General features: G+C 37.6%; 1 protein-coding gene across 1 annotated transcript; it reads left to right on the top strand.

Moving 5' to 3' along the window:
* The first annotated feature begins 233 nt into the window (after positions 1 to 233).
* On the top strand, positions 234 to 26,078 carry cd34 (CD34 molecule). Its single transcript, XM_065285405.2, has 5 exons — positions 234 to 428; positions 18,135 to 18,350; positions 18,544 to 18,701; positions 23,638 to 23,790; positions 25,212 to 26,078. Exons 1-5 carry the CDS (start codon positions 350 to 352, stop codon positions 25,401 to 25,403), a joined length of 798 nt encoding a protein of 265 aa, XP_065141477.1. The 5' UTR covers positions 234 to 349; the 3' UTR covers positions 25,404 to 26,078.
* Positions 26,079 to 27,385: the final 1,307 nt, after the last annotated feature.

Here is a 27,385-nt window from a genome sequence, read left to right as displayed (position 1 = left end):
TGCTCAAAAAAAAAAAAAATCAAACATAAACAAAGGAGAAAAGCAATATAGAGGTCTAGGAAATACATTTACAGCCACACCTCCTATCTGCACATCTGTATCATAACAGTTAGTCTCACTCACACACACATAGTAAAGGAGGTGGCCAGCCTGCAGGAAGAGAGAGAGAGAGAGAGAGAGAGGGAGAAAGAGAGAGAGAGATGAAGGGGGTGTGGAGAGGGGCCATATAAAACCCCTGGTACACAAGCCATGCTTTATCCTGTGACCCGCTCATTTCTGTTTCAAACACAGGAAAGCCCTAAACTCCGTCAGCCCAACCCCAGCACTCGCACACACCTCAGACGAGAGAATGGCTGTGTTCATGAAAATGAATGAGCTTTGGAAAATGATGACTTTGGGTTTGATCTTCTGTCTTCTTCTGGTACAGAGTAAGTTTCAAAATATTCAAGTTTGTAATTAGTATTAATTTCTCACAGTGTTTAATCATTATTTAATCACACACACACATATTAATGTTTCATACTTTTGAATTCTGCATAATCTTAATTTTCTTGTTAGAAACAGGCGTTTTTCTTTTCTCTCGCAAAGTTGTTCAGTATGCAGATGATGTACAACATATGACACTTCTTTGATATGGCTTAATCTAGGCACAAAAATGTGGGTTTTATGTGGTAACATTAATTTAACTCAAAAAAAGCCCCACCTTGATGAATGTGACAGCCGGCAGCGTGTAGTGAAAAGTTAGCGGGAAAATAAAACAAAGGGGTCTGGCTTAGAGTGGAAACTTGCAGTTGATGTTAATTATGGGCTGTATCCTGTTCCCTGTCTGGGTGGATCTGGCATCCGGTTTGTTTTGGGGTTCATGTGTGTTTGAAGGCGATGTAAAACTTGAGTCAGTTGAGCATCTTTTATGTTTACTTAATTCTGGTCTTCAAACAGTTGATTGCTGAAGAATGGTGTGATGAAATGAAGTCAGGTTTATGCGTGGGTTTATTGTAAGCTGAGATGCGGTACAATGCACTGTTTGGTTAACGTTCATCTGATGATGTTTACATGGGCGATTTTAAGTAAACCTAAAAGTTTTCCTCAAGTCCGTTATTTCAAAAAAGGAGTAAAAATGTTTGAAAGTGACGCACGTGTGGGCTGGGCAAACTGTTGGGAGAGCTGTACGCCTCATTTTCATTTCCCAAGAGGTGTGAGTAGTCTAATCGTGTGAATTCTGGTTTTTAACATAGCTTTTCATGTGAAGGCTGGAGTTTAGTTCAATGGGACATTTTCTCGGGGGTTTAGTGCTTAACGTGGGCAGATTTTACAACTATAAAACTTGTGGAAATCTGTACTGGCGAAAACATTGAGAAATTTTTATTACTCAGAGCTGAGCTTGTTCTTTCTTTCTGATGACTCAGAAGTTTTAGTTATGAAACATCTCAACTTCATTTATAGTCTCATATTGTTGGGGGATTTCTTTGGAAAAACAAAATCAGACATTGGTTGCATTTACTAAGAGCATGCATTATAACAGCAGATCATTTAATATTAACTCATTCCCCACCAGCCTTAAAATAAATTTGCACATCAGCATTTTTTGGGATTTTCACAAAAAGCCTTCCAGGATTTATTTTTATATAAATAAATAAACATATAAATATATACAATGAAAGAACGGACCCTCTGCTTTCAAACACACAAACAAAACAAGAAAAAAATTATTTCTTGTTCATATTTTTTTCTTTCTATAACATCTTAAATATGGATTAGCTTACTGCTAAGTAAGAAAAATACCAAATTTTGAGCAAAAAGCTGAAATAATTGCATTTTTGTAAAGGAAACGTGTAAAGGAAACCAGATTCAGAATGATTATCAAAATATACACAAAGTTTAAAATTTTTAAAATTCGTTTTTTATAGATTGGGTAAGAGCGCCATCGAGCGGATAGTAGCTAACCATAAAAACTCGTCACGAAAGCCTCAATGGCAGGGAGATGTTTTCTCTTAATTGTCGAGATAACTCGTCAATGGCGGGGAAAGAGTTAAAATTATTTAAGGAGAAATGTTTGAGTTAATATTAAAATCTTAAACTTTTAAATGTGCAAATATAAGCACAATTTGAGACATGAAACTCTAAAAGACATTTCAAATTATCAGGATGTTTTTTATTTCAGAAGAAACATTTGAGGAACAGGAGACGTAGTAGTCTTACAGGGATAGATCACCCGAAAATTAAACTTCTGTTAATATTTACTCCGCCTCATGTTGTTCTAAACCTGTATTAGAGTTTCTTTATTTTGTTGAACACAAAATAAAAAAAAATGATAAATGATTGTAACCACACATTTTATGGTACCCGTTGACTTCCATAGTAGGAAGAAGAAATACTATGGAAGTCAATGGGTACCGTCAATTGTGTGCTTACCATCTATGATTAAAATAGTTTGTTTTGTGTTCAACTAAATAAAGAAACTCTTAAAGGTTTAAAAAAAAAACTTAGGCAACGACTTTTCTTTTAAATTGTTTTTATTTAACCTAATTAAGTCATTATTTGTTTCTTTTAGATATCACTGAAAGATGTTAAAGAGATCTCATTCATTATTTTTCCTTCCAATGGGATAAGAGAAAACACAATTTTTAAGACTGCAAGGAAAAGTTTACATGTTCATCACATCACTCCAGCACTCATTTATGTGCTACAAGAGAAATTAAATCACATGAGCCCCCCCTCATGTTAGTAAATGAAAGCCTGTAAAGTTGCCAAAGCATGTGTTTGATATCGAAGTTGAAGGTAATGTCAACATTCCCCAAATCTACTAAATTCATTATGCTGTACTTGACCATCACTAATGTCTGAGACCCTGAATTACTGCCCCACCCCACTTTAGACCACAAAGCACTATAGAGCCCTTTTCACACAGAAATTCCGTAAAATACACGTAAAATGCATCCTGGATTTTTCCGGAATAGTTAGAGTTTTTGTTCGTTCACACTGCCAAGATTACACGGCATCTGATGGTCCCGGAAAGACACGTGACATGTTGAAAGTCCCGCCCTCTCTTCTACGCAGCGTCTGAAGTTTGCATATTATTTATTATTTCTCTCTCCAGAAACAACTCGCGTGCATTTTTGTTTATGATAAGACTACAAAGGAGCGCGTGAATGCACAGTTCTATTCTGGTGAATGATCTCAGCTTCAGAGTGGATATTTGACAAGCTCCCTGATTTCTGCTTTGATACAGTTTTCAGACATTTCTCATCGTGATTGTTTATATGCATTTAAAACCCGCATTTTGAGGAGCTGAACAATATATCTCGTTGGGATGACATGCGGGTATTTTCGTTTATTATAGCTCAAATGAGCATGTGACGCGATATTCTTTTATGCTGCTGAATGATCTCCGTTTCAACGCAGTAAGTAACGAGCTAACTTACCTGATATCTGCTTCAGTCTAGTATGCTGACATTTCTCGTAGTGAATGTTGTAAATCCCTGATTTTAAAGAGTTGAACCAACTTCATGTTGCCATGACACGCGCGTCCTCACTACGGCACGTGCGTCATTGTTTATGCGTCTCATATATCATTTCCTGATAACTGCTTCAATCTAGTTTGCAACATTTCTCGTGGTGAATGTTTATATACATGTTAGTTTGCAACATTTCTCGTGGTGAATGTTTATATACATGTTATCTCTCGTTGTAAGGAGCTGAACCATAACTTGTGTTGTGATGATGACGCGCGCGTCCTCACTTCGACACGCCCTTTATGGCATTCTTGTTCACACAGAGGGTTACCCACGTATCTTACTAGGTCCTCTTTCCGGCAACGATCCCAGAAGATTAACGGAACGAGTTTTTGTTCACACAGACGCTTGTCTGGCAATTTTACGGGTATTTTCTGGGACCAGAGGTCTGTGTGAATGAGGTTTAGGTTACCATTGTCACCAGTCTGTTAATGGTTAACACTTCAGTGCAATTGACACTCATGTGAGACTTCACGAACAGAGGGTCAGACAATTAAAGTGCTTTTCATACCATGGAAATGTGAGCATCATCAACAAGAAGCAAGTTGTTTAGCTTGATAAGTTTTTCTGGAAAAAAACTCCAGCTAGCGATATCTGGTATAGATGAAGGGAATCAGTATCTCACCCATCTTACCCATGGCAATAGTCAGCTGTGTGGACATTTCCAACCACACCCTACTCTTACTGCTAAACTAATTTTTGCTTGGTATATTTGAAATATATTTGTTATATATTAAGACATAAGGAATAATTAAAGTTAGAAGTATTGCTTTTCAACTGGCCATCCAGATTTTATATGTACAGTAATAGTGACATGCCAGTACAAGTATTACTCTTATAAGAGACTGTCATGGAAGTAGAGGGAATGGTTAGATGACATAACCAGTTGGCAAAAGAGTGGCAAAAAGCTAACAATCTCTTCAAACTAACGCTCGCCAAACAAACAGTTACCACCTTTTCCCATGATGTGAGCTTAGCCGTTATACACCCTGCTACAGTAGCTTTGTGGCATTTCAGTGGATAGGCGCCAATATGACGGTTGGTGCCGCCCAGGTATCGTGCAATATTATTAAATTTGACTTTAATACTCAGTGGCGAGTGAGAAAACACCTTCATGCATCTTCAGCCAGTTGGCAGACGTAGTGTCCCAATGGTAGTTATTTTCCCAATCCTAAAAGTGCTACTGTGGCATATTATACTGTAGTTTGATATTTGGATAGGGTCCAGAGCCACCGTCCTCTAGATCTAAACCAACTCTGGGATCAATTCATCCATTGATTTAACCAACAAATGGGAAATCCCAAACTGATTCAAACTGGACACTACTTCCTTTCCCTTTGTTATACAAAGACAGTGTGCTGTATATGACTGGTATTTTACAACATTGGCCAAGATAGCAAATGCAGGATTGGTTTAGCTATACAAAGACACCATCGTACAAAAGGGTCATCGGTATAGCATTATTTTAAGTGAAGATCTGATATAACCCATCCTTCTTTGGAGGGACGAACTGGATAACAGGGGTCAGTATGGGGCAAGGTGAGATATGATAAACTTGTGTCCCTCATATCTGTGTACCCTGGTTCTGGAACATTCTTCTTGACAGTGCAGTCCTTGGCCAACAAAAACATGAAGAGAAAATTGCAATCGCCAGTTTCTCATGGCCTTCAGTGATTGCCTGGCATTCCAGCAGTCCCAGGACACATGAGTTAAAGTCGTGTATCCATGGTGTGAATACACATTTACACATTTAGGTGTGATTGGTCTCACTGGGTTTTCAGAGTTTTTGTGAGCCTGTCTGTGAAAACATTTTCTTAATAAAAATCATCCTATATAATGTAAAGAACATTCTGTAAAAATATGACCTTGATATCTTTAATTGACTGAGGAAGGTAATGTCAAAAATTAATGTGAAATCAATGATTGAAATCAAACTTTGATGCTCCTAATCCAGGGGTGGGCATTCCTGGCCCTGGAGGGCCACTGTCCTGCAAAGTTTAGCTCCAACCCTAATCTTTTTCAGGTGTGTTTGATTAGGGTTGGAGTTAAACTTTGCAGGACAGTGGCCTTCCAGAACCAGGAATGCCCACCCATGTCCTAATCTCATGATTAGATTATGACCTTGTTCACACTGTCAGTCCAAATCCGATTTTGGTGCGTATCTGATTGGAATCCAATCACATTTAAGGGTTGTCCACACGGAGACGCGTATCACTGTATACGTATACATTTTTTATCGTATTGCCGTTTCGTCCACACGTATCCGGCGTTTTGGGAGACTGGAACCGCTATTTTTTTAAAACCGGGTCCTAAAGTGGATAAATCTGAAATCGACACCCTTGCGGTTTCGTGTGTAGAGCCAATCCGTATATTTTGTGAAGCGAAAACGTCATCACATCACGTGTCGGCAGCGTCACACGTAACAGCAACAACAATAATGGCGGACTACATGATTGTGTTCGTGCTACAAAAGCTACTACGCCTACTAGCTTTATTACAGCAAAATCTATTGCAATTGTGGTGAGCAACAAGCGATAATGGACAACACCATATGCCATAGGGCTGGGCAAAAAAATCGATTTTCCAATTAATCGTTTTTTAAAACGTGGTCTAATAAAAATCGATTCTCAAAGAGGAGAATCGATTTTTTTTTCTTTCATATTTATTTCCGCAAACATTGAATGTAAGATTAACTTTAATCTAATTACTAGTCTTCTTCAACGTTCGTGTTGTGGGTTTTAATTTTTTTTATTAATTACCCACTAAACTGCTGTTCACTGTTCTTTTTTATTAATATAGTATTTGTATTAAATCTATATTCATTGAGTTGAATCGAGAATCGAGTATAAAAACCTACCTGAGAACCGGAATCGAAAATTGAATCGGAATCGAATCGATTTGATAACTTGTGAATCGAAATCGAATCGATCTGGAACATCTGAATCGATACCCAGCCCTAATATGCCACATGCTCTTAGATCGACCGCGGAAAGACAACCAGGAGAAAGACTCCGCTCTTGCTCTTGAAGTTGTTGCGTTCACCATCACTTCTTCTTCTTGGTTCCTATACAGCGCACAAGGTTATGCGCATGCTCAAAGTCTTCTTCTCCGTGCATAGTGTATATCTGTGGCAGAATTACAGCGCCCCATACTGGTCTGGCATATATACTACACCGTTTCAGTCGGTTTCAGTGGTTTCGTGTGTGCGCAGCTATTTCTTGAGACGACGCATTGTTTACGGATTATTTTTTTAGAACGAGGAAAAAAATGATCGGATAGGAAATGCACCGGCTTCGTGTGGACAAAGCCTTAGAACTTGTGAACGGCCAAAAAACGTTCTTTTTTTATCCGTTTCAGGCTACATCCAGAGGTTAGGGTTTGAAAATCCTTTTTAAATCGCATTTCCGGAAATCCATTTCAGTCTGACTGCTCTGATCGCATTTGTGTAGCTTTTTGGTTACATCATGCTGTCAGGTCATGTAAATGCAACCCCAGGGCAAACTTTGGGGAATAATAGGGAATATAGTTTCTACAACGTCAGACGTCGAGGCAGATTGTCGTTCCAGCACGACGTCATTGCCATAGAAACAGTGCAGATAATCCGGAACATGGCACATTTGAACAGTTGTGATACACAAAATATTTATGTATTTGTTTATATATATATATATATATATATATATATATATATATATATATATATATATATGTTTGTTTTTGTATGATTTGCCCTTGTGGTGCTGGGGTTAAGGACACGGCTAGGGATAGGGTTAATTGTTTTTAACAATAATCGTTTTTATGCGATTCAGTTCGTATAAATTATCCAACTTGTAAAATACGTACAGATTCCTGTGAGATGAGGCTGGACGAGATCTAAACTGAGCATGAAGTTAACCAACAGGCATGTTTGTTTATCTTTAATGAGTAAAACAAAACTGGTTCTGGATTCATATGAGTGGCTGTTGTTGTTGCCGTTACTCTGTTACTCCCCTGGTATCCTAATGCCGTTTTGTAGTTATTGCATACCTCACAGCTGGCATGAAACGTACAGCCACTGACACTCGTTTTGACACAGGCGCACTTGTAATCCGAGCACCCAAAAACCTGAGTCCAAACATTACCGCGTAATTAGCCTGTGGTTACGAGTGGAAACTTTTTGGATACGTCTGCAACTTGCATCATCGTGTTTGTCTAATGACCATGTAGAAAGTGAAGGCAAAGTAACAGCTTATGAGAAACTTCAACTGTAGCTTTCAGGATGAATGCAAAATTGTGCAACATCCTGCACGTAGACACTTTGTTGTTGGAGTTTTCGTTAATTGAAACGATCAGCGTGTAAATGCAAAGCTATATTAAAGTTTTCAACTCTAGGCTAGATTTTGCCTGAGGAGTTAATAAGGCTTGGCTGAGCCTCTTGAACCGGTGGGGTAATTGCTGGGGTAATTAATGTTCTGCAAGCAACAAAACACTGGGGCAATTCTCCCTAATGCTCCTTAATTGAAAACATAAGATCGTATCATGTTCGTTGCCATCAGGAGCACGAGGGCTTTTCGTAGCAGTCTTTTCTCTTTAACCACAGTGTTACAGAACCCAGGGGATTTGTTACGGTTAGCCAGAAAGAGAGAAGGGATAAAACCCAATTCTTTTGTGTGAAAAGAAGAAGAAAAAACAGAAAGAAAGAGATAGTCGCTTCACCCAAACTCACCCCCTTACTTTCTGTTGTGGCCATTTCTTCAAGCAATGTTTAAGCTGAACATGGCAGCCGATCAGACATTTGGATATCCAGTTACACTGTCCAAATCAATCTGCGCTGTTATGTCAAAGAACAAGAGCTTGGAAACGCTCCATGGACATCTGCAACCAAGCAATGTTGCTGGTGCTGACAGTGTTGAGTTGCTTTAGAGGGGGGGCAGCTGGGAGTCGTAGGGGGGTAACAATAAAAAGCTTGTCTAGTTCAAGTGATCTTTAAGAAATAACGTTTTTATTAGCACATGTCTACAACATTCATAATGATAAATGTGCACAAAACTCAAGTTACAGTATGTGTACGCTCTCAGCCTTCACTGGGATGGTACCCTTTACAACCATTTAGGAACAAATACATACCTATGAGGTACCTCTATGTACATGTGAGGTACAAATATGTATCCTTGAGGTACTTATATGCACTAAAAATGTCTGGGTTACAATGGGTAACCCACAATTGGACAGAACACATGCTGAGTTAAAAATGACTCAATGTTGGGATGTTGTTATGCAACCATGGGTTATAATAACCCAGCAGTTGGGTTAAAACAACCCAGCAGTTGGGTTAAAACAACCCAGCATTGGGTCAATTTTAACCCAGCATGTGTTCTGTCCAATATTTACCAAACATGGCTTAAAAATAACCCAGTGTACATTTTGAGGAGGTGCCACACTTGTGAAAGCTTTTGTACATTTCTGGTTGGAAAAATAGAAACTATGAAGGAGACCGTTTAGTAGAGTAACAAAATCTATTTGTGGGTGGTATGTGTGTTTGGTATTTGGCCAAATGGGTAAGGTATGGGATCATTACTAATCCACACAAAAAATGTGGAGTTGTTTCAACCCATGTTTGGGTAAAATATGTACAAACATATTTTGATTAAAATGAACCTAGAAAATATCCCAACCATGAGTTGAAACAGCCCAGCATAGATTCATTTGAACCCACAAGTTGGGTTTGTCCATATTTTACTAAAGCGTGGGTTGAACGCAGCCGTTATTTTGGTAAGTAAGTGTGGGTCGGTGGTTAATATGTGGGTGTCCATAAGTCGTCGCTGAACTACCTGTAACCTGTCTTATGTAAAGAACTTTCCACGTCTGACACTAATTTGATCAATTCCTTCCCCCCATTTTTGTTTAGTCAGAAAACAACTGTGCTACAGGGTCATTGCTAAATAAACTCTCAGGATCAACATCAACAAAGATCAACAAATGGAAACAGTTCTCCCATAGTTGAGACGGAAGTGGCCACTGGATTTTTAGTGCCTCAAGGGTTCATGATAAAACGTCCCTTTGGCCCTTTGCGAAAAAATACTTTGTGATAAATAGATCCTTTGCATAGTGCATCTTAGCACTTAAAGATAAAAGATTTTATAAGTACAATAGTAAAAAAATCAAGGTATTCATTTTCAACAGTCAAACCCATGACCTTGGCATTGCACGAAATCTTACACATCGAAAAGCTCATGTGAAATTTGATAGCCTTTGCAAGTTTGTAGGACAACCCAAGCTCAGGTTGTGTGGGCTGTTATAGAGGAGCATATGGAGCTCAGGCCTGCTTTAGGGATTTAGGGATAGAGCTGCAGCCGGCAACAATCAACACCAAGGGCTGTTCTCTATGGTCTGGGTGGGGAGGTGATGGGTCCCAGGCTGCTGTCCAGTCAAGTCGTACGTCACCACCTGATGTATTAACATCAGACACATGAGATCTTCCCTGGAGATCTGTACATCTGGTGGTGGGAAAGAAAGTTCTACGTCCTGGTAGACACAGCATTTGTACTAGTAATTAGCAGTTCAGCATCACTAGTCTCTAATCAGTTTATTTATCTGTTTTATCTTCTGTTAGCCTAGAGATATGAGATGGTCATCTGTACTGTTAAGATAACCACGGCACGGCTTAAATCCTGTGAGAGACATGAAAGATCTTTGTTGGCGATATGCATTGTCCCACAGTTTGTTTGTGATTTAAGCTCAAGTGTGGGTAGAGGGAGATAAAGGGCACTCTCTTATGAGATTTCTTATCGCTGCATTTTTCTTAGGGATTTAGTTGAGGATACAGTCCAGTAATTTTCAGGAATGAATGGAGACATGGCAATAGAATCCCATAAGGGAAATGATCACTGGGAAAATTATCATTTTTTTAAAATTGTATATGTAGACGTGAGGGACACTCGGGAGTGAAATATTTGATTTTTACAGTTTTGGAATCTATTCAGCCGATCTCCGGGTTTGGCGATACCACTTTTAGCATAGCTTAGCATAATCAATTGAATCTGATTAGACCATTAGCATTACAGAAGAATCAAGGTTTAAATTGGAAAAATATCGAAACTCTTTGGTTATTTTTTAGCGCAATGCTAATGGTCTAATCAGATTCAATTGATTATGCTAAGCTATGCTAAAAGTGGTATCGCCAAACCCGGAGATCGGCTGAATAGATTCCAAAACGGTAAAAATGAAATGTTTATCCCTGGGGGAGATGGAAAATGAGCATATTTTCAAAAAAAGTGGGGTGTCCCTTTAAAGAGACAGAAAGAACATAAATATTATTTGACCAAAGTAAGTCCATATGGAAGTGTTAATCAAAATAACATCCTTTATCCCCTAAAATGGCCATAACAATGCTCGGTTCTTGAACTCTAAACCCAACCACAAAAACTAAGATGAGGTACTTCCTTTAAAATAACCTTAAGCGTTTTATGGCCATTTCTCATGTTCCCTGGAATTCTGGAAAAGAGTCGGATTTAGAGCTCAGGTTTATATCAGAGCTGTCAGAACTTGTCTGGGTCTGCTCTTTGCAGTGTGTCCATTCAAGCACAGCTCAGAAACGGTAAGAGCATGGGGGATTTTAAGAGTCTTTTCCTGAGATTGCCTTACACCAGACCAAACATGCCAGAGCACCATGGAATGAATTTAAGTGATTCAGAAGTCTGGAGAGCACATTTGGTCCCAGTTGTGTCACTTGCCTCAGGAAAACAATGGTTCTGTTCTGCCGGCGTCTTTACCGTTATATCAGAGGATGAGAAACATGAGTCAAGCACTTGGGTGGGGCTATGTCCTATCACTCATCTAGTACTCTGATTGTGCTTACTGTAGGAGCATCCAGAAGTCACTATTTGATGGCTGAAAGATCACACTTGAGTACAAATTGTGAAATACTATGTTGCAAAAGGTCTCATATGGGATGAAAATGTGTCGTGTTTATTAGAGACTCCACCCCAAACCGCCACAACAGAGTTCTTCAGCTTAATATAATCTTGAAATGATATACTGTATTTTTACGATATGTGTGGATTTGAGGGTGTGTGCATGTGTGTTCATGCTTACATGAGTGGGCACATCAGGAATTTATTAACATTTTTGGTCACGTTCCTTTTTAATGTAATTTAAAGCTTTTCTCATACAGAGTAAATACAGAACAGTAAAATTTGATCTAGTTTATTAAATGGATTTTTTGCATTAAAACTGTAGCATCTGGTACAGCAGGGGTCTCCAACACGTCGCTCGCGAGCTACTGGTAGCTCGCCTCTTAATTGCAGGTAGCTCGCTCGTCGGTTTATTTATTTATTTTTTATTTTCTGTGGTTATGGCGCATTTGGATGTCTGGTTATTGTTACAAGCGCCTGTGGTGGTAAAGACTGGGTACGTGTTTGACGTTGCGTTGAGCTGTGTAGACCGGCGTATCATATGACATCAGTAATTTAACATGTATGATTAAAAAACAAACAAATAAGATCGCGCACCCGCGCAACGCTGTGAAGCCCGCGGCGCGGAAACCGGACGATCCGCGCAACGCTGTGAAGCCCGCAGTGCGGCAACCGGACGATCCGCGCAACGCTGTGAAGCCCGCGCCGCGGCAACCGGACGATCTGCGCAACGCTGTGAAGCCCGCGCCGCGGCAACCGGACGATCCGCGCAACGCTGTGAAGCCCGCGCCGCAGTAACCGGACGATCCGCGCAACGCTGTGAAGCCCGCGCCGCAGCAACCGGACGATCCGCGCACATCTCGAGTTACTATGGTAAAAATGGATGCTGTCATTTTCGGATTCATTTTTGATAAAATGAAAATAAAGTCGTCGTCACAAGTTCAATGGGTTATCATCTCATATTTAAACATCAAATGTCAAGAGATACCAGAGAGCCAAACGTGTGACATACATGCACATCCCTATTATGAATCCAAATCAGTAAATACTCTATGTTTGGATCATCTTTCTATATCTGATCTTTAATAATTTATTTTTTTATTCAAAATGTGGTATTTTTGGACAAATCCTACCCGTATAAGAGGTGATAAAAAGTATAAATAAAGACAACAGGAAAGTTTTTGTTGTTGTTGTTTAAAAGGATCTGTTCTTTTATTTGATGTATCTTATGTTTATGTTTAAAGAAAAGCATTTTCTGGAAGGAATTACAATTTTGTGAAAAGTAGGAAAAAATGCTGGCACTGGCTGGCAACTTAAAAAAAAAAAGAGTTCAAATCACAGTGAGTTAAAAGACCGGTGTCTATTAACTCACTAATTTAGGTATAACGTGACACAAGTAGCTCTCGACCACTTTTACTTTTTAGAAAGTAGCTCTCCAATGAAAAAAGGTTGGAGACCCCTGTGGTACAGAAACTCATTATGCATCAGAAACCAGTTCCTCACAGATTACCTATAAAAATGCCATCTGCTACGAATGCACGCTTCGAATATCCATGTTAAATAGTACATCACGCAGCCACTTTTGGCATGCTTTCTTCGACAAACTGTGATTTTGAATGCGTATTGAGATCTTGCATACTTTTAAGGACAGTTAGAGCCAGTTTGCACCGACTTAAACCATCTTTTGACATTTAGCAACTACTTTTAGGATTTACTTTTAGGTACAGGCAGAGAAAATCTTTTTTTTTTCTGAAAAGACGTGACATACATATTTTTTGCATATGACCCTGGACCACCAAACCATTTAGAAAGTGTCCAGCATCAGAATTTTTAAAAAGCCCTTGAAGCCATTTTTTTGCACATATAAGATTAAGGTCTGAACTTACTATAACCATTATTTTTAGAGGATTTAAAAAAAATTCCTGTAGAATTATTTACATTTTTTAGATTATCATTATAAAAATTATCATTACCGCAACATGATATTACATTAAATACAGTGTTTCCTCTAGGATTTTTTTCAGCTGTGGCGGCAGGGGGCGCCCATGATGATTATAAATGTAAAAAAAAAAAATTAATGTAGAATATAGGCTACAGTAAACTAACATGTATTTTTTTTATAATTTTCACGCTGTCATTTACTTTTCCTTATATTTATAGCATATTGCTTTTCTATGTTTGATCTAAACTGTATTTTCTTAAAAAAACGTTACACAGCTACGTACGTAGTTCGGATATTTCATTGTAGTTTTAATGTAGTGTGCATTGCAAGTTCGTCCTCGTGTTTAGCGTACAGAGCTGTTACAAAGTCATGAAGTCCTGTTTGATAATCCACACCGCTGTGATTGACAGAACAACCGACCAGTTATCCGACATCAGCAGCAATTTTATTTCACACCCGTACCATTTGACATAAAGACTGTGACCCCGAGCCGGTCACACCGCAAATCGCGCAGTTAAATATAAACCTTTACCGGTCTTCAGACAGATCTTAAACACAAATAAGCACGGGACATTTAAAAACGAGTTTTACTCTTGTCTATTGAGTCCCGACCTGCATCTACAACACAAATGACACGCGAATAGCCTATTACACCCGTTAGATCAAATATTATGCGGTTTACCCGCGGGTACCCCGACCCTGCTGTTTCGTCTGAAAACAGATAAAACAGTCTCACCGTCTGCCTCAAGTTTCTATTACCAACGTTCTTCTCTTCCACGGGAATAATGTAAGTTTCCTTACAAACAGATTCGACTATTAATGTCTTGCAGTCGCATATAAGTAGTATTCAGTATTTAGCCTTTTGTTTTTAGTCAAATATCTTATCATTTAATGTGAAACTTTGTGAGTGTCGATCTAAAGCACAGACGATTGACTGACAGCTGAGCGGTCAGAAGCGCGCTGCGCTTATAGCCTATACTGAATAACTAATGGCCAGATAAGCTGATAATATGAGTACAGTGATTCCAAATGAATGTCCAAAAAACTCGTAATATGTTAAATCAAAAGTTTAATAATGTCTTTTCTCGCAGCCCTGCGCTGTGTTGGTGTAGATATGCGCCGGTGAACATCATATGCGTGATGACCTTGCAGCTTAAATTACCCTAAATTTATAGTCATAAAGATAAAAGTAAAACAACATTCGAAACTTCAAATGATGTATTTTTATTTGTGTAAACTCACAATAAGGAGAAAACCTTGTGCTTATTTATAATCATTAAAAACATGACGTGCTTTCTGCTGGTTTGGTTTTAGAGCGCGTCACAAAAAAAGAACAGAAACTCAAATATTTTTTTATTCGTTTTGTCAATTTAATAATTATTTAAGTGCAACATATTTCGTATAGGCTTATTTATTTTATTATTATTTCTCAAAACAGAAACGTAGCTTAATAATCCTCTGTTGATTTAAATCTATTTGTGCATGAAACTAAACCCATGGAGGAAATTATGATATTTTAGGAGATTTATTTATAAATGAGTGAACAACGCAAATCCAGAAAGGAATTTATTTCTAGACAGCCAGTCTCGCAGAGCGGACATTTCGGTAGCTTTTTTGCGAGCTGCCGCTGTGGGTTTTGTCTAGAAGGGATACAGCAAATGCCGAAAAGTTAAGGATTAGATTTGAAGGTAGGATTATTAGGATGAAAACAGCGGTTCTGGCTAAATTAGATACAAATACATCCTACAATCGTGTGAAATTTTGTGTTTAGAGTTGGGTTTGGTAAAAGGATTAGGATAAAACAGTGCTCATCCAACAAGATTTCGTTTGCTGTATCCCTTCTACCCACAACCGCAGGCGTGGCGGGGATGTTTTAGGAGTGGCGGGCCGCCACGGTTGAATGTATATAGCGGAAACACTGAAATATATGCATTTACAAACTCATGTTTCGTAATGAGAACTAAAAAGTTGTCTAGGTACTATGAGAAACAAAATTTCTACTTTTATCTGGAGAGAAAAAATAGGAATTGCTTACATGGTAGCCATCTTGAGTGTCACAGTCAATTTTGTCCCTTACAACATTTTTTTTTTTTTAAATGTTAGTTCCTTGACGGCTTAAACAATGATTGAAAATTGTTTCGGAGGATGAGAAATTTGGTCTTGGAGAGATTGATATTCCTTATTAATGTCTCTACATTTACCAATGATCACCAAATACCACATGTTTCTTTACTGTAAATGTTTATAGTATAACATGCACTGAAGCTTTGGATTTTTTTGATTTTTTTATTATAAATATTTCCATGTCAAAGAACCCAAATCCAGTCATGGACACTTTGCGGTAATGAAAATTTTCCCCTTAAATGTGGAAAAAACAACAAAATTGGTTTGTATGATGTCATTTGAAATCATGTGCAAATAGTACATGAAGAGATGTCTGTAACTGTATGCTTCTTATTTTGATACTCTTACTTTGCATTTACTTTTTTATCAAAATGTTTTTCAATTTCACCAGAATTACCCAATAATTTTGACCCATGCAATGTCTTTTTGGCTTTTTCTAAATATAACGGTGCAACTTATAACTGGTTTTGTGGTCCATGGGTCACATATATGCATTTGTAGAGGTTTTCCTTTCAGACGCAGAATTAATGGTATTTGCCATAGCACCCAAACCATCATGCTAATCAAAAGTGTGATAAAATAGATAAAATATAAAGAGATAAAATATCCCTCTCATTTGTAGAAAACACAAATACAGAGGTATGCAAAGCTGTACAAACAAATTTGAGGAAAATTTTACTGTTTATCTGAAATTAGTAGATGGAGGAAGATTGTATTGTTATTACTTTAGCTTTTGGATTTGGTAAGCCTGCATTTGCTTTTATTAATGTTTTAAGAGCTGTAGAATGCATGCCCAGTTCACCTAATTAAAATCTATTGCCAGTATTCACATTATTAAGCTTGATTCATATGAGGGGAGGGTGGCATCACACAGCGTAAAGAGGGTGAGCACTATCATGGTGGTCATGCACCTTTAAAATCACAGAATGCTACATACTGCGATCGTAATACTTAAGACATAAGCTGCCATTTGAATCAAAGGTTTTTGGGAAAACAGAGCTCGATGAATAACAGATTTGAACTAAAAGCATTGCTGGACAACAAGTACATGTTGTGCTTTGGTTGCCTGTCTCCGCATGGGTTTTCTGTGTGTTTCAATTGGCTTAACTATTCTCTCCTGAAAGATCACCATGGTCCACAAGTTAAGATTGTATCTGATTTGATTATATGTACTGTATAGTGATGTAAATGTACCACTTTTATATACTGTATTGTGGTATTTACATGGTTCTCCAAGGTATTTCAATGAATATGATGGTAGGACAGTGTCAAAAAATGCTGGTGGTCCAACAAGGCTTGCTGACAATCTGTATTCATCTTTAAAAAATGCTGGATTATTTATTTTCTACCCCAGCGTGGGTCAAAAAGGGACCAACCCAACCCAATGCTGGACCCAACGCTGGGTTGAAAATAAATAAGTGTAGACCAGCATGAACCAGCTTGGAAAAGTCCTAGCAAGGCAAATAGCATATATTAGCAAGGACTCATGGGTTTTGGGATATGGCCCAATTTATCAAGCTGGCCCCAGAGGATGCACCACCCAAAACAATCAAGCGAGTGAATTGATTCGAGGCGTACGCCCCGCCGCATACTCTGGCGTTTTTCCATTTCCTCATCAGCTTCCTGCATACCACCTCTCTCTAAAACAAACAAAAAAACACACCTTCCTAAGCAGTGCCGTAATATGCAGCAATGCCAAAGGTCGAGACGAAGGTGATGTTTATTTGCATTGTCTGTTATGGGTGCGTTACTTTCCTGCTTAAGCTATGAATAAAACAGAGTGGCTGTGCAAACAGGGATAGTTGTTAGAGAGGGTGGAGACGGGGGCATTAAATAACGGTCGAGAGGGGCCAAGCTTTTCTAACCTCCATGAAACCTCACGGTGCACGTACCACCCACATGCTAGTAAACAGAGAGGGAGTGCAACAAGAGTGAGGGTGGGGGGGTTAATGCTCGGGTCAAACCCTTTAAGCCCCCAGTGATTGTGTGATATGCAAAGAAAACAGTTGCATGGATGCCTGGCTTAAATCCACACATAAAAATAGATTTGGTAAATTAGTTCACACGCCAGTCCTGTCTTAACTACAGTATGAGTTGCTTTATAACAGTTATACATTGTATTTTGTGAAAAGTGCTATACAAATAAAAGTGACTTGACCTAAATGGCTTCACCAAAACTGTTGATATGGGCAGTCCATCAGTCCAGCAACTGCAGAAACGTTATTGTCTGTATTTGTTATGTAACAATGAATCATTCATTTATTCCTATGGCAATAACCCAATTAAATAAGGTGTAGAGGGGAGTATAATTGAATGATTGAAGGAATAAATGTGCAGTGGGATAATGTGGAGGAGGTTTTTTATATATATATATATATATATATATATATATATATATATATATGAGATATATGTGTGCAATATACTCTTTTTATTGTTTTCTATTTATTGATGTGTTCGATAAATAGCGCTGAGATGTTGGGTCAATGTTGTATTGTGGATTATGTGTTATAGGCCTGTACTGTACAACAAATTGCCTTTCGGGGACATTCAAGTTTTCTAAGTCTAACAATCTACAAAATTTGGTGGTGGTGGTAAAAGTCAGAATTCAAAGCTTGTCTATATTCTATTCTTTGACATTATTTTTGTTTTGTTTCCATATAGGTTGTCACAGTCAGGATGATACATCAGATACAGCCACAAACTCGACAACTCCTGCTTCAAATAACACTCCAAGCCAAGAAACGAACACTCTAAACGAAGAAACGAACACTCTAAACCAAGAAGCTAACAATACAACCCAACATAATGACACTTCAAATCAACAAACTGATACTACAAACCAACCAATCCCTGTGGCCACAGAAAAAAGCATGCAAGGTATGAGCACATAGATCTCCCTAAACAACTTTATAATAATTCTTAATTGTTTGTTTTTGTTGTCATCCTGATGAGATGATGGCATGCATACTGTATGCTCATTGGTGAGCATCTGCATGAATCAGCCACATTGCACAGATAATCTTAGTTCAGTTGAATTTAAATGGCATCACTTTAATTCTCTGTTTTACAGAACCTATCCAAAAGGACACCTTAACACCTACAGCTGTTCATGCCAAAACCGAACCTACGAGTGGAACAGTAACACCTTCATTAAACACCATGAGGACCACAACTGAAGTTAACGACTCAGATAATGAAATAGCTGAAGACATCAACCTATCTTCAAATGTAAGTCATGGGTGACTGATTTCTGGGTTACAAAAATATTTCATTTAATAATCAGTATAGGTCATATTCAGAAAATTGCTGATAAAAGTTTCTCACACACACCTTAAAAATAAAGAGAGTGTGTCACTCTTAAAAATAAAGGTGCTTCACAATGCTATAGAAGAACCATTTTTGGCTGAATGGTTCCATAAGAACCTTTTACATTCAAAGAATCTTTCCGTTTTACAAAATGTATAAATGGTTGGTGATAAATAAAGATTCTTTAGATCAGGGGTTTTCAAACTTTATGATGCCACGGACCCCCAGATCTGATGAACCTGATGAAGACTAATGCTGGATATATAAACCTGCACTCAAAATAATGGGTTGTTTTATGCAGCAGCTTTAACTATAAATCTTGTCTCACACACCAGCTTTACAAGGATTACTGCCTTACAAACTTCACTGAGTAAGATTAAGGAGACTGTAATAAGAAAAAACACTAGAGAGATATAAAGTAAATGTTTCTGGAATGTGTGTAGAAAGAAATGAGCGATAAACATAAATGTTATAACATTGATAAAAAAATTGTCTTTTTCTCTGAAATTTTCTGGCGATTCCCTAAGAGCCAGGATTCAAGGTTTGTAAGCTCCTTAAGACAATGAAAAGTTAAGAAAGAACTGATTCTTTTAAGAACCTCAGACTGAATGGTTCTTTGAGAAACCAAAAATGGTTCTTCTACGGCACCACTGAGAAGAACCTTTTAAACACCTTTATTTTTAATAGTGCGTAGTACCATTGAAAAGTTTAGGGTCACAAGTTTAAACCTTTATGATTATAGAAACCTTTTAATGTAAATGCCTATTTGTGGATGTAATGATTCATGTAAAGATGAACATCAACATTTCTTTAATTACAAAAAAGTATTTGGCAAATAAAAGGAAAAGCAGCTGATAAGCCGATAAAAGAATAGATGGAAATTCCATGTTGGTTAAAAATCATCCTAAGGTGATGCTTGGATGTGGCCAGAATAGAGATACGGCCAAAATCTCGCCTGATGAGAGCTGTTTTTATTCTTATCCTACCCCCAATCCTGACCCTAATCCCAACATTGCATGGGATTTAGACCGGTGACACACTGGATGCATGGCATAAGCATCTCAGCTGCGTGCCGTGTCCGTTTTTAGTTCGGCTCCCATGTTAACAGGTTAGAGCTTGCAGACTGCCTGCGCGAGACGTGCGGAAAACACGTGCATGCTAGAAATAGAACCGACGCCTAATTTTTCATGTCATTATATGTCATTTTGTACACACATACATATTAAATAATGACATTTTGATGTTTGAAAGTCTAGGTTGACATAAATTCAGATGTCAATGTAATAAAAATAAATAAATAATAATAATAATATTCGCTTTTTTAAATATTGCACCTGTCAATCATAGTCTATTTTGATGTCAATACTGTTGATGATGTCCTTTATCAGTAGGCTTTATATGTATGCTTAACATGAATTATACCCTTCCACAACTTCAGGTGTCAGGGACGGTTCTGAAATGTGACACAGACGCAACGCAACTGACACACAACAGAAACACCACGTTCAAGCCACGCAGTCAGTGTGTCATCAGCCTTAGGCCGTAGTTGTATCCTATCTAGCCAGAACCGCTGTTTTTCATCCTATCCCAAACCTAAACCCAACATCTCGCAAGATTTGACTGTAGCTGTATCCCCTCTAGCCAAAACCGTGAAACTTTAAGAAGCTGTTTGATAAAATGGATACATTTATCATACTTTAGGCAAACTCTTAAAAATGTAGGTGCTTCACAAACCTATTTTTTTCTAAATGATTCAGAACCTTTAACATCTGAAGAACCTTTCTGTTTCACAAAATAGATTAATAATATATAGATATTATATAGATTATATAATTGATGAAAGAAATTGTTCTTTTAAAGAACTTTAAAAATGCTCAAATGTAACACAGTTTAGATTTATTTTGGATTTTAAAAAGTTACATTAGTATTTTAATACTCACAGCCTCTTTGCAAAACAAACGCAATTGACAGAATAACTTAACCTCTCGACGCGCACTAGCTCGCGGACGGAAAGACGTCAGTTTTTTTTAATGCTGCTAACAATATATATATATAGCCTACTGTGTACAAACAACAATAATAATAACACTACTATACATCGTTTAAAAGGTCTAAGGGTTTAGCATCAGTGAATGGTGTCCGTTTTGAGATTAAATTGCTCTAGCATCATAAATATAGTATTTTATTACAGAAGTCCAGATAACAACATGCATAATATAAACTGACTCCTTACCTTTGTGCTGGTATAAGGAACGCGAATCGAATCCAGTCTGTTTCAAATGTGTGAATAACCCATAAAAACTCTCCAACAAAGTACATCCAATGACCATTTTTTTTCCACAAATGCGTATAATCCGTGAAATATGGATATATTTTCCATTGTTTACATCAGATTTCAGATGCACGTCTTGTAATAGATTATAATATAGAATCTGAGGACGATTTACATCGTAACACTTGTATATGAGATCACACTCGCGTTCAAAACCAGTGCTCAAACTTGATTGTACAAGTAGGCGGGAGTATAATACATAATATCCAAACAGCGCTGTCAAATATCGTGACGTCATCTGACTTGCGCGTTCCTCCAATGACTTCATGGAAAATATTGATAGACAGAACGTGTAGCCAATTAGAACACGAATTTAACGATCTTTGTGTGAAGCTTTATTTCCTGGTGTGGATACGGCATTTTATACGCTTATATAAGGATAAACAATAAAAAGAACGAACGTGTATGCATGTAAACAAAAGACTTTTATTTTGTGGCTTACTGGCACTTAGAAAAGGCACTAGTCTTACAAAAACTCTTGCAAGAACCTCATTTTTGGGTCTATTGACTTCAAACGTGAAATATAACTTCTTTAGACTTGTGGCTTTGGCCTCATTGCATTTCTAGGTTTCACACATATATTTATCATTAAGATTTTTAGTGTTAAAAAAGATGTTATGCAAAAAAAAAATTTTTACAATGTACTTCAGCCTCTCTAACTTTTTAAATTTTTATCTAAAATAATTTTGAAACATGGAAAACGAAGCTCAAAGTGTCTTCTATCTAATGATACCACAGTTATGCTTATACTCTAAATGGTTTAGTAAAAACAGCCCTTTTAGTGAAAGTAGGTATTTTCATGGTTTCGGGCCAGAATGGGGGTGCTTTTCAAGATGTTTTGCTTCAGTTGGTGTCGTCTGCATCGGTACACATTTGAAAGGAAGGAAGCTTGGTATCTGCAAAGATAAAGTTTGGCAAGTTCGTGTACGCAGTTGATGCATGTGCAGCCAGATTAAGGAGATCCTGTTTTGCCCTTTCCTATAAATAATTGCTTCACACACAAAATGAATGACTGCCAGACCAGAGGCTTCCCTTTCACTACTGCCTGTGTGGTTATGATCATAACAGAGGTTAGAAGAGGTGGTGATGGGATTGGTGCGAACAGATCTGAGACCAGTATTGGCCTACAGTGATCTGAATTACAGACGGATGCAGAATGAGTATGTGAGGATAGGATTTTCGGTTATAAGCCATGTTCCTTTTGGTCAGCTCTAAAACTGACTAAAATTTAGCCCACACAATGAATTTTGTGGAGGTGTACAAGCGAATACTTATCAGAAAGAGTGGAATATCACAATGTAGATATTTATGAATGCTAAATGCGATTTGATTTAGTAAAATTAAAGTCTAACTACCTCAATTAACACCAACTTTTATAAACTTGCTGGTGGCTATTGCTCTATCACTAAACCAGTGATTCATTCGCACCAAGAATCAACAAAGTTTGTTTTGAATTTGTGCTGTGAATTATTGGCTCGCAAAAAAATTAAAGGAAAACACCAGAGTTTTTCAATATTTTACTATGTTATTAGCTCAACTTAGACAATTTAATACATAGGCCTACCTATCTTTTTTCAATTCGTGCACTTTTAATCTTTGTACAGCGCCTTGTGAATGTGTTAGCATTTAGCCTACTAGGGATTCATTCCTATGGCTCCAAACAGGGATGAATTTAGAAGCCACCACCAAACACTTCCATGTTTTCACTATTTAAATGATGTTTTATTAACAAAGTTCGGGAGGAACACGTCAAATAAAATACCTAAGTGACTTCAGCTGTTTTCAATCAGCAGTCAATAGCACAGCCGCTTACAATCGGCAATCAACAATACATCCAATCAGCTCGAAAGCAAGCCATATATAAATCACAGTTGAACTCACCGAAAATCCTTCGCATCTTTCAGAATCCCTCCTCCACCCCGTCTCCTCTCACTCACCAAGTTATTTCCTTAAGGGGGGGGATACTCTGTGTTTCAGGCTCATTCCCTGCTCAGAGCCCTCTCCCCGGACAGCACGCCAAATACGTTTACTAATTTAAATCCTTTAACTTATTTGTAAGTGTGAACTCGTGAAAGACTGTTACATGAGTAGTTCAGTGGCATAAAAATAAAACTTTTGTTTTGACCCATAGGAATGAATGGGGCTAGGCTAAATGCTAACACATTCAAGAAGTGCTGTACAAAGATTAAAAGTGCACGCATTGAAAAAAGATAGGGATGTATTAATCTACAGTAGGTTGAGGTAAGAGCAGTAAAATATTGAAAAACGGTGGTGTTTTCCTTTAAACAATCATCTTGCTTTTAAAAATGTACCATTTACAGATATGTATTTCATACCTTTGAGGTACTAATATGGATGATTTTGGTATGCTTTTTAAAGGGTACCGCCACAGTAACAATGTTTGCACCTTAAGTTCTAAAAGTGTACTTTAGTGTTAGATGTAAACTATCACTGCTTTTCATCTCAAAATGATTCCAGTGTATCAGAGTTATCTTTATAATCAATATTACGTGTGTTTCTCTACAGCTTAATCAGGGAAAATCTAACGACAAATCAAATGAGAAGTCCCCTGCTGTTTTTGTGTCTGTTCTGCTGGCGGGCTTATTGCTTGCTGCCCTCATCATTGGCGGCTTCTGCTATAAAAGTCATTGCAAGACCAACAACAAAGGCATGAAACTGGTAAGTACACCACAAAGAGCACAGATATCCAGATTTCACTGAATTCAGACTTTTTATTATAAACACATACTGGATTTAAATAATGCTTTATTCTAATGTATATTAAATCTGTTTACTATTTTTATATGAATCAATTGGAATTTTTTTTCCTCTTATAAGACTTTTTTTAGTATTATATGACTATGTAATTAATGCATTTGTTTTACCATCCCACAAGATTGATGATTTTACCAATCAAGTTCCATGAACATGCTATTGCAAAGATAAGCCTATTTGGTCGAGATGTGTTGCCAAGCTTGTAATGAAGAAAACAATTGGCAACATTTCAATCCAGCCCAGTTTTTATTGCACACACCCCATCTAATGTTCAGAACCACAGCATATGCAAACATAACATTTTCATCTCCCTGCCAATACTACTAAACTGTTTTTCTTCACGCCTAAAATGGTGGATTTGAAGCTAAGGTATTTTTTGGATGAACGTATAATCCATGCCGAGAGCATTTGGGTTAATATCATAATTTTTGTAGGTGGCGTTTGGTGCCTTTTGCAGCTTAGCTCCTGAAATATTAATTTAAAGAAATACTTCACTTTCATAAAAAAATCTGATCATTTACTCACCCCCATGTCATCCAAGATGTTTATGTCTTTCTTTGTTCAGTCAAGAATAAATTAAGTTTTTTGAGGAAAACATTCCAGGATTTTTCTCCATATAGTAGACTTCAGTGGACCTCAACAGTTTACAGTTTCAATGCAGCGTCAAAGGGCTCTAAAGGATCCCAACCGAGGCATAAGGTTCTTACGTAGTGAAATAAATGTCATTTTCACCAAAAAAAGGACTTTAAAAGCACAAGTTATCATCTTGACTAGCCTTGTGATATGCCTGCGTGACCTTACAAATTGCTTAATGAAGTCGAAAGGTCGCGTAAGATCAAGCTGGTGCATCACAAGGCTAGTGCTAGATGAGAAGTTTAAAAGTATATATTTTCATTTTTTTGCAAAAAAGGACGATTGTTTCACTAGATAAGACCCTAATGCCTCGGTTGGGATCGTTTAGAGCCCTTTAAACTGCATTTAAATGGCAAATCATTGCGGCCCCCTATAAATCCTAGAATGTTTTCTTTTAAAAAAAACTTAATTTCTTTTCCACTGAAGAAAAAAGACAAACATATTGGATGACATGTGGTGAGTAAATTATCAGGATTTTTTTATCAAAGTGGAGTAATCCTTTAACAGGCTATTGTTTAAATAGGCTTGATGTACAGTGAGATTATAGGGATACAAAAGTGAATTTGAAACATCCAACACCGCTACTTCAATAAAGCATAACTGAGAACTCAAATGAATCTCCTGAAGCAACTTTTGAGCAATATTTCAAAAAAGCTTAGTTACCAATTGAAGTATGTCTTGTGTTCTTGCAGGCCGAAGAGTCCTACATGGCCGATGAGGAGAACCAGGGTAACACCCTCGTATCCGTGGCTCCTCTGAACCAACCCGAGCCCCAGGAGAAGACCAGTCTAAACGGAGAATCCCCAGAGGGAGTGAAGACCCCGACGACTCCTGCCGCCACCAACGGTCACTCCACCACCAAAACAGCAGACACTGAGCTGTGAACGAGCCTGCTTCATCTACTGCACATCCACCTTGACCTTTAACAGGCAAAAGGGAGAACAAATAAAGACTTAAATTCTCATGTAAATACAATCAGAAATGTTCATTCAGAACATTGCAAGGGAAAAGTTAATGTAATGAGGTAAACATAATTGGTCAAGTAATATTTTCCTTCTACTCAAGTTATGTACACGCGTAATGCGAAAGGATTTGTATGTTATAAAAGCAAGCCATGATTTATGATGATGACGCCAGTTATGACCGAAACGATGATGAGATTCAGGACGTGAACGACGTGTAATCAGAATTCACTAAAAAGTTGCATCCCTCATGTGTGAAATTGGTGTGGGTTGGGACCTTTTCCATGAGTCATTGCTGACTTTTATGAGATTGGGCGCTGGGAGGGTCCCTGGTTCGTTGTCAAACTGTAAACTTTCACACTTTAGACTGCAACGTATGGAAGTCGTGTTTGCAATGGATTGTTTGCGTGTTTAAGTCTGTATGTATAACATGTTATATGTCTTTGTGTACAATATGACTAGTTAAAGGGACACTCACATTTTTTGAAAATATACTCATTTTCTAGCTCCCCTAGAGTTAAACATTTGATTTTTACCGTTTTGGAATCCATTCAGCTGATCTCCAGGTCTGGTGCTAGCACTTTTAGCATAGCATAGCATAATTCATTGAATCTGATTAGACCATTAGCATCATGCTAAAAATAACCAAAGAGTTTGGATATTTTTCCTATTTAAAACTTGACTCTTCTGTAGTTACATCGTGTGCGCTAAAACTGACTGAAAATTTAAAATTGCAATTTTCTAGGCAGATATGGCTAGGAACTATACTCTCATTCTGGCGTAATAATCAAAGACTTTGCTGCCGTAACATGGCTGCAGGAGGCGCAATGATATTATGCAGTGCCCAAAAATAGTCCCCTACCATTGAAAATTAATAAGGGGGCAATTTTCGGGCAGTGCGTAATATCATTGCGCCTCCTGCAGCCATGTTACAGCAGCAAAGTCCTTGATTATTACGCCAAAATGAGAGTATAGTTCCTAGCCATATTGGCCTAGAAAATCGCAACTTTTAATTTTCTGTCGGTCTTAATACACAATGTAACTACAAAAGAGTCAAGTTTAAATACGAAAAATATCGAAACTATGGTTATTTTAGCACGATGCTAATGGTCTAATCAGATTCCATGGATTATGCTAAGCTATGCTAAAAGTGATACTGCCAAACCCGGAGATTAGCTGAATGGATACCAAAACAGTAAAAATCTAATGTTTAACTGTTGGGGAGCTGGAAAATTAGCATTTTTTTTTTTTAAGTAGAGTGTCCCTTTAATAGTCTTGTATAATTTTGTTAATATCATTGTGTGACAAAGTAATGAATTCAGGATTTAAAATTAAACTCCACTTCATTACCGCAAATGCACCACAGTGTAAATTCAACAAATTAAGTGTACTGCAAAGCCCATTAGCGCTCAGGGTCACAGCTGTCTGTTATACGACCGATGTAGTATTCATGAAATAAGGTATAGCTTCACAATGCTTTGTAAACCAGTATTATGTTCTTTTGTAATATTTTTATTATAGATATTTAGAGTTAGTGTTTATGAATTGAATTGAATGACTGACTAAATAGTTTGTGACTTTTCTTTTTTTGTTGGTATTTTTGTATCTATATTTGCTACTATACTGTACATAAATCGTAATGCAGAGAAAAACACTTGTCATAAAATGATGTAACTGGGTGTAGTAGTGAGACCCTCAGTTTCATTTTGCTGTTTATTAGGCTACTGTTGCTTTAGTCAAAGCAAACACTGAGGATCACTCAGACAATGGGAACATTTTTACATCCTAACATGCAACAATAACTTTAATCATACTGAAATCTTACTGGGTACAATTTGATGCTAGCATATTTCATCTGAATTAACAAGAAAAATGATTTTATGAATATGTAAACATGATTATTT

This window comes from Paramisgurnus dabryanus, chromosome 21, assembly GCF_030506205.2.
Source record: "Paramisgurnus dabryanus chromosome 21, PD_genome_1.1, whole genome shotgun sequence".
NCBI classification, from domain to species: Eukaryota; Metazoa; Chordata; class Actinopteri; order Cypriniformes; family Cobitidae; genus Paramisgurnus; species Paramisgurnus dabryanus.
Note: the sequence above shows the minus strand (reverse complement) of the source record. Positions and strands in the feature narration are given on the sequence as shown.

Bases quoted from the DNA above. Each gene is read 5' to 3' on its own strand.
- cd34 (XM_065285405.2), top strand. From the start codon at position 350: ATGGCTGTGTTCATGAAAATGAATGAGCTTTGGAAAATGATGACTTTG. The intron at 429-18,134 runs GTAAGTTTCAAA...GTTTCCATATAG, and splicing joins CTGTCTTCTTCTGGTACAGA to GTTGTCACAGTCAGGATGAT. The intron at 23,791-25,211 runs GTAAGTACACCA...GTGTTCTTGCAG, and splicing joins ACAACAAAGGCATGAAACTG to GCCGAAGAGTCCTACATGGC.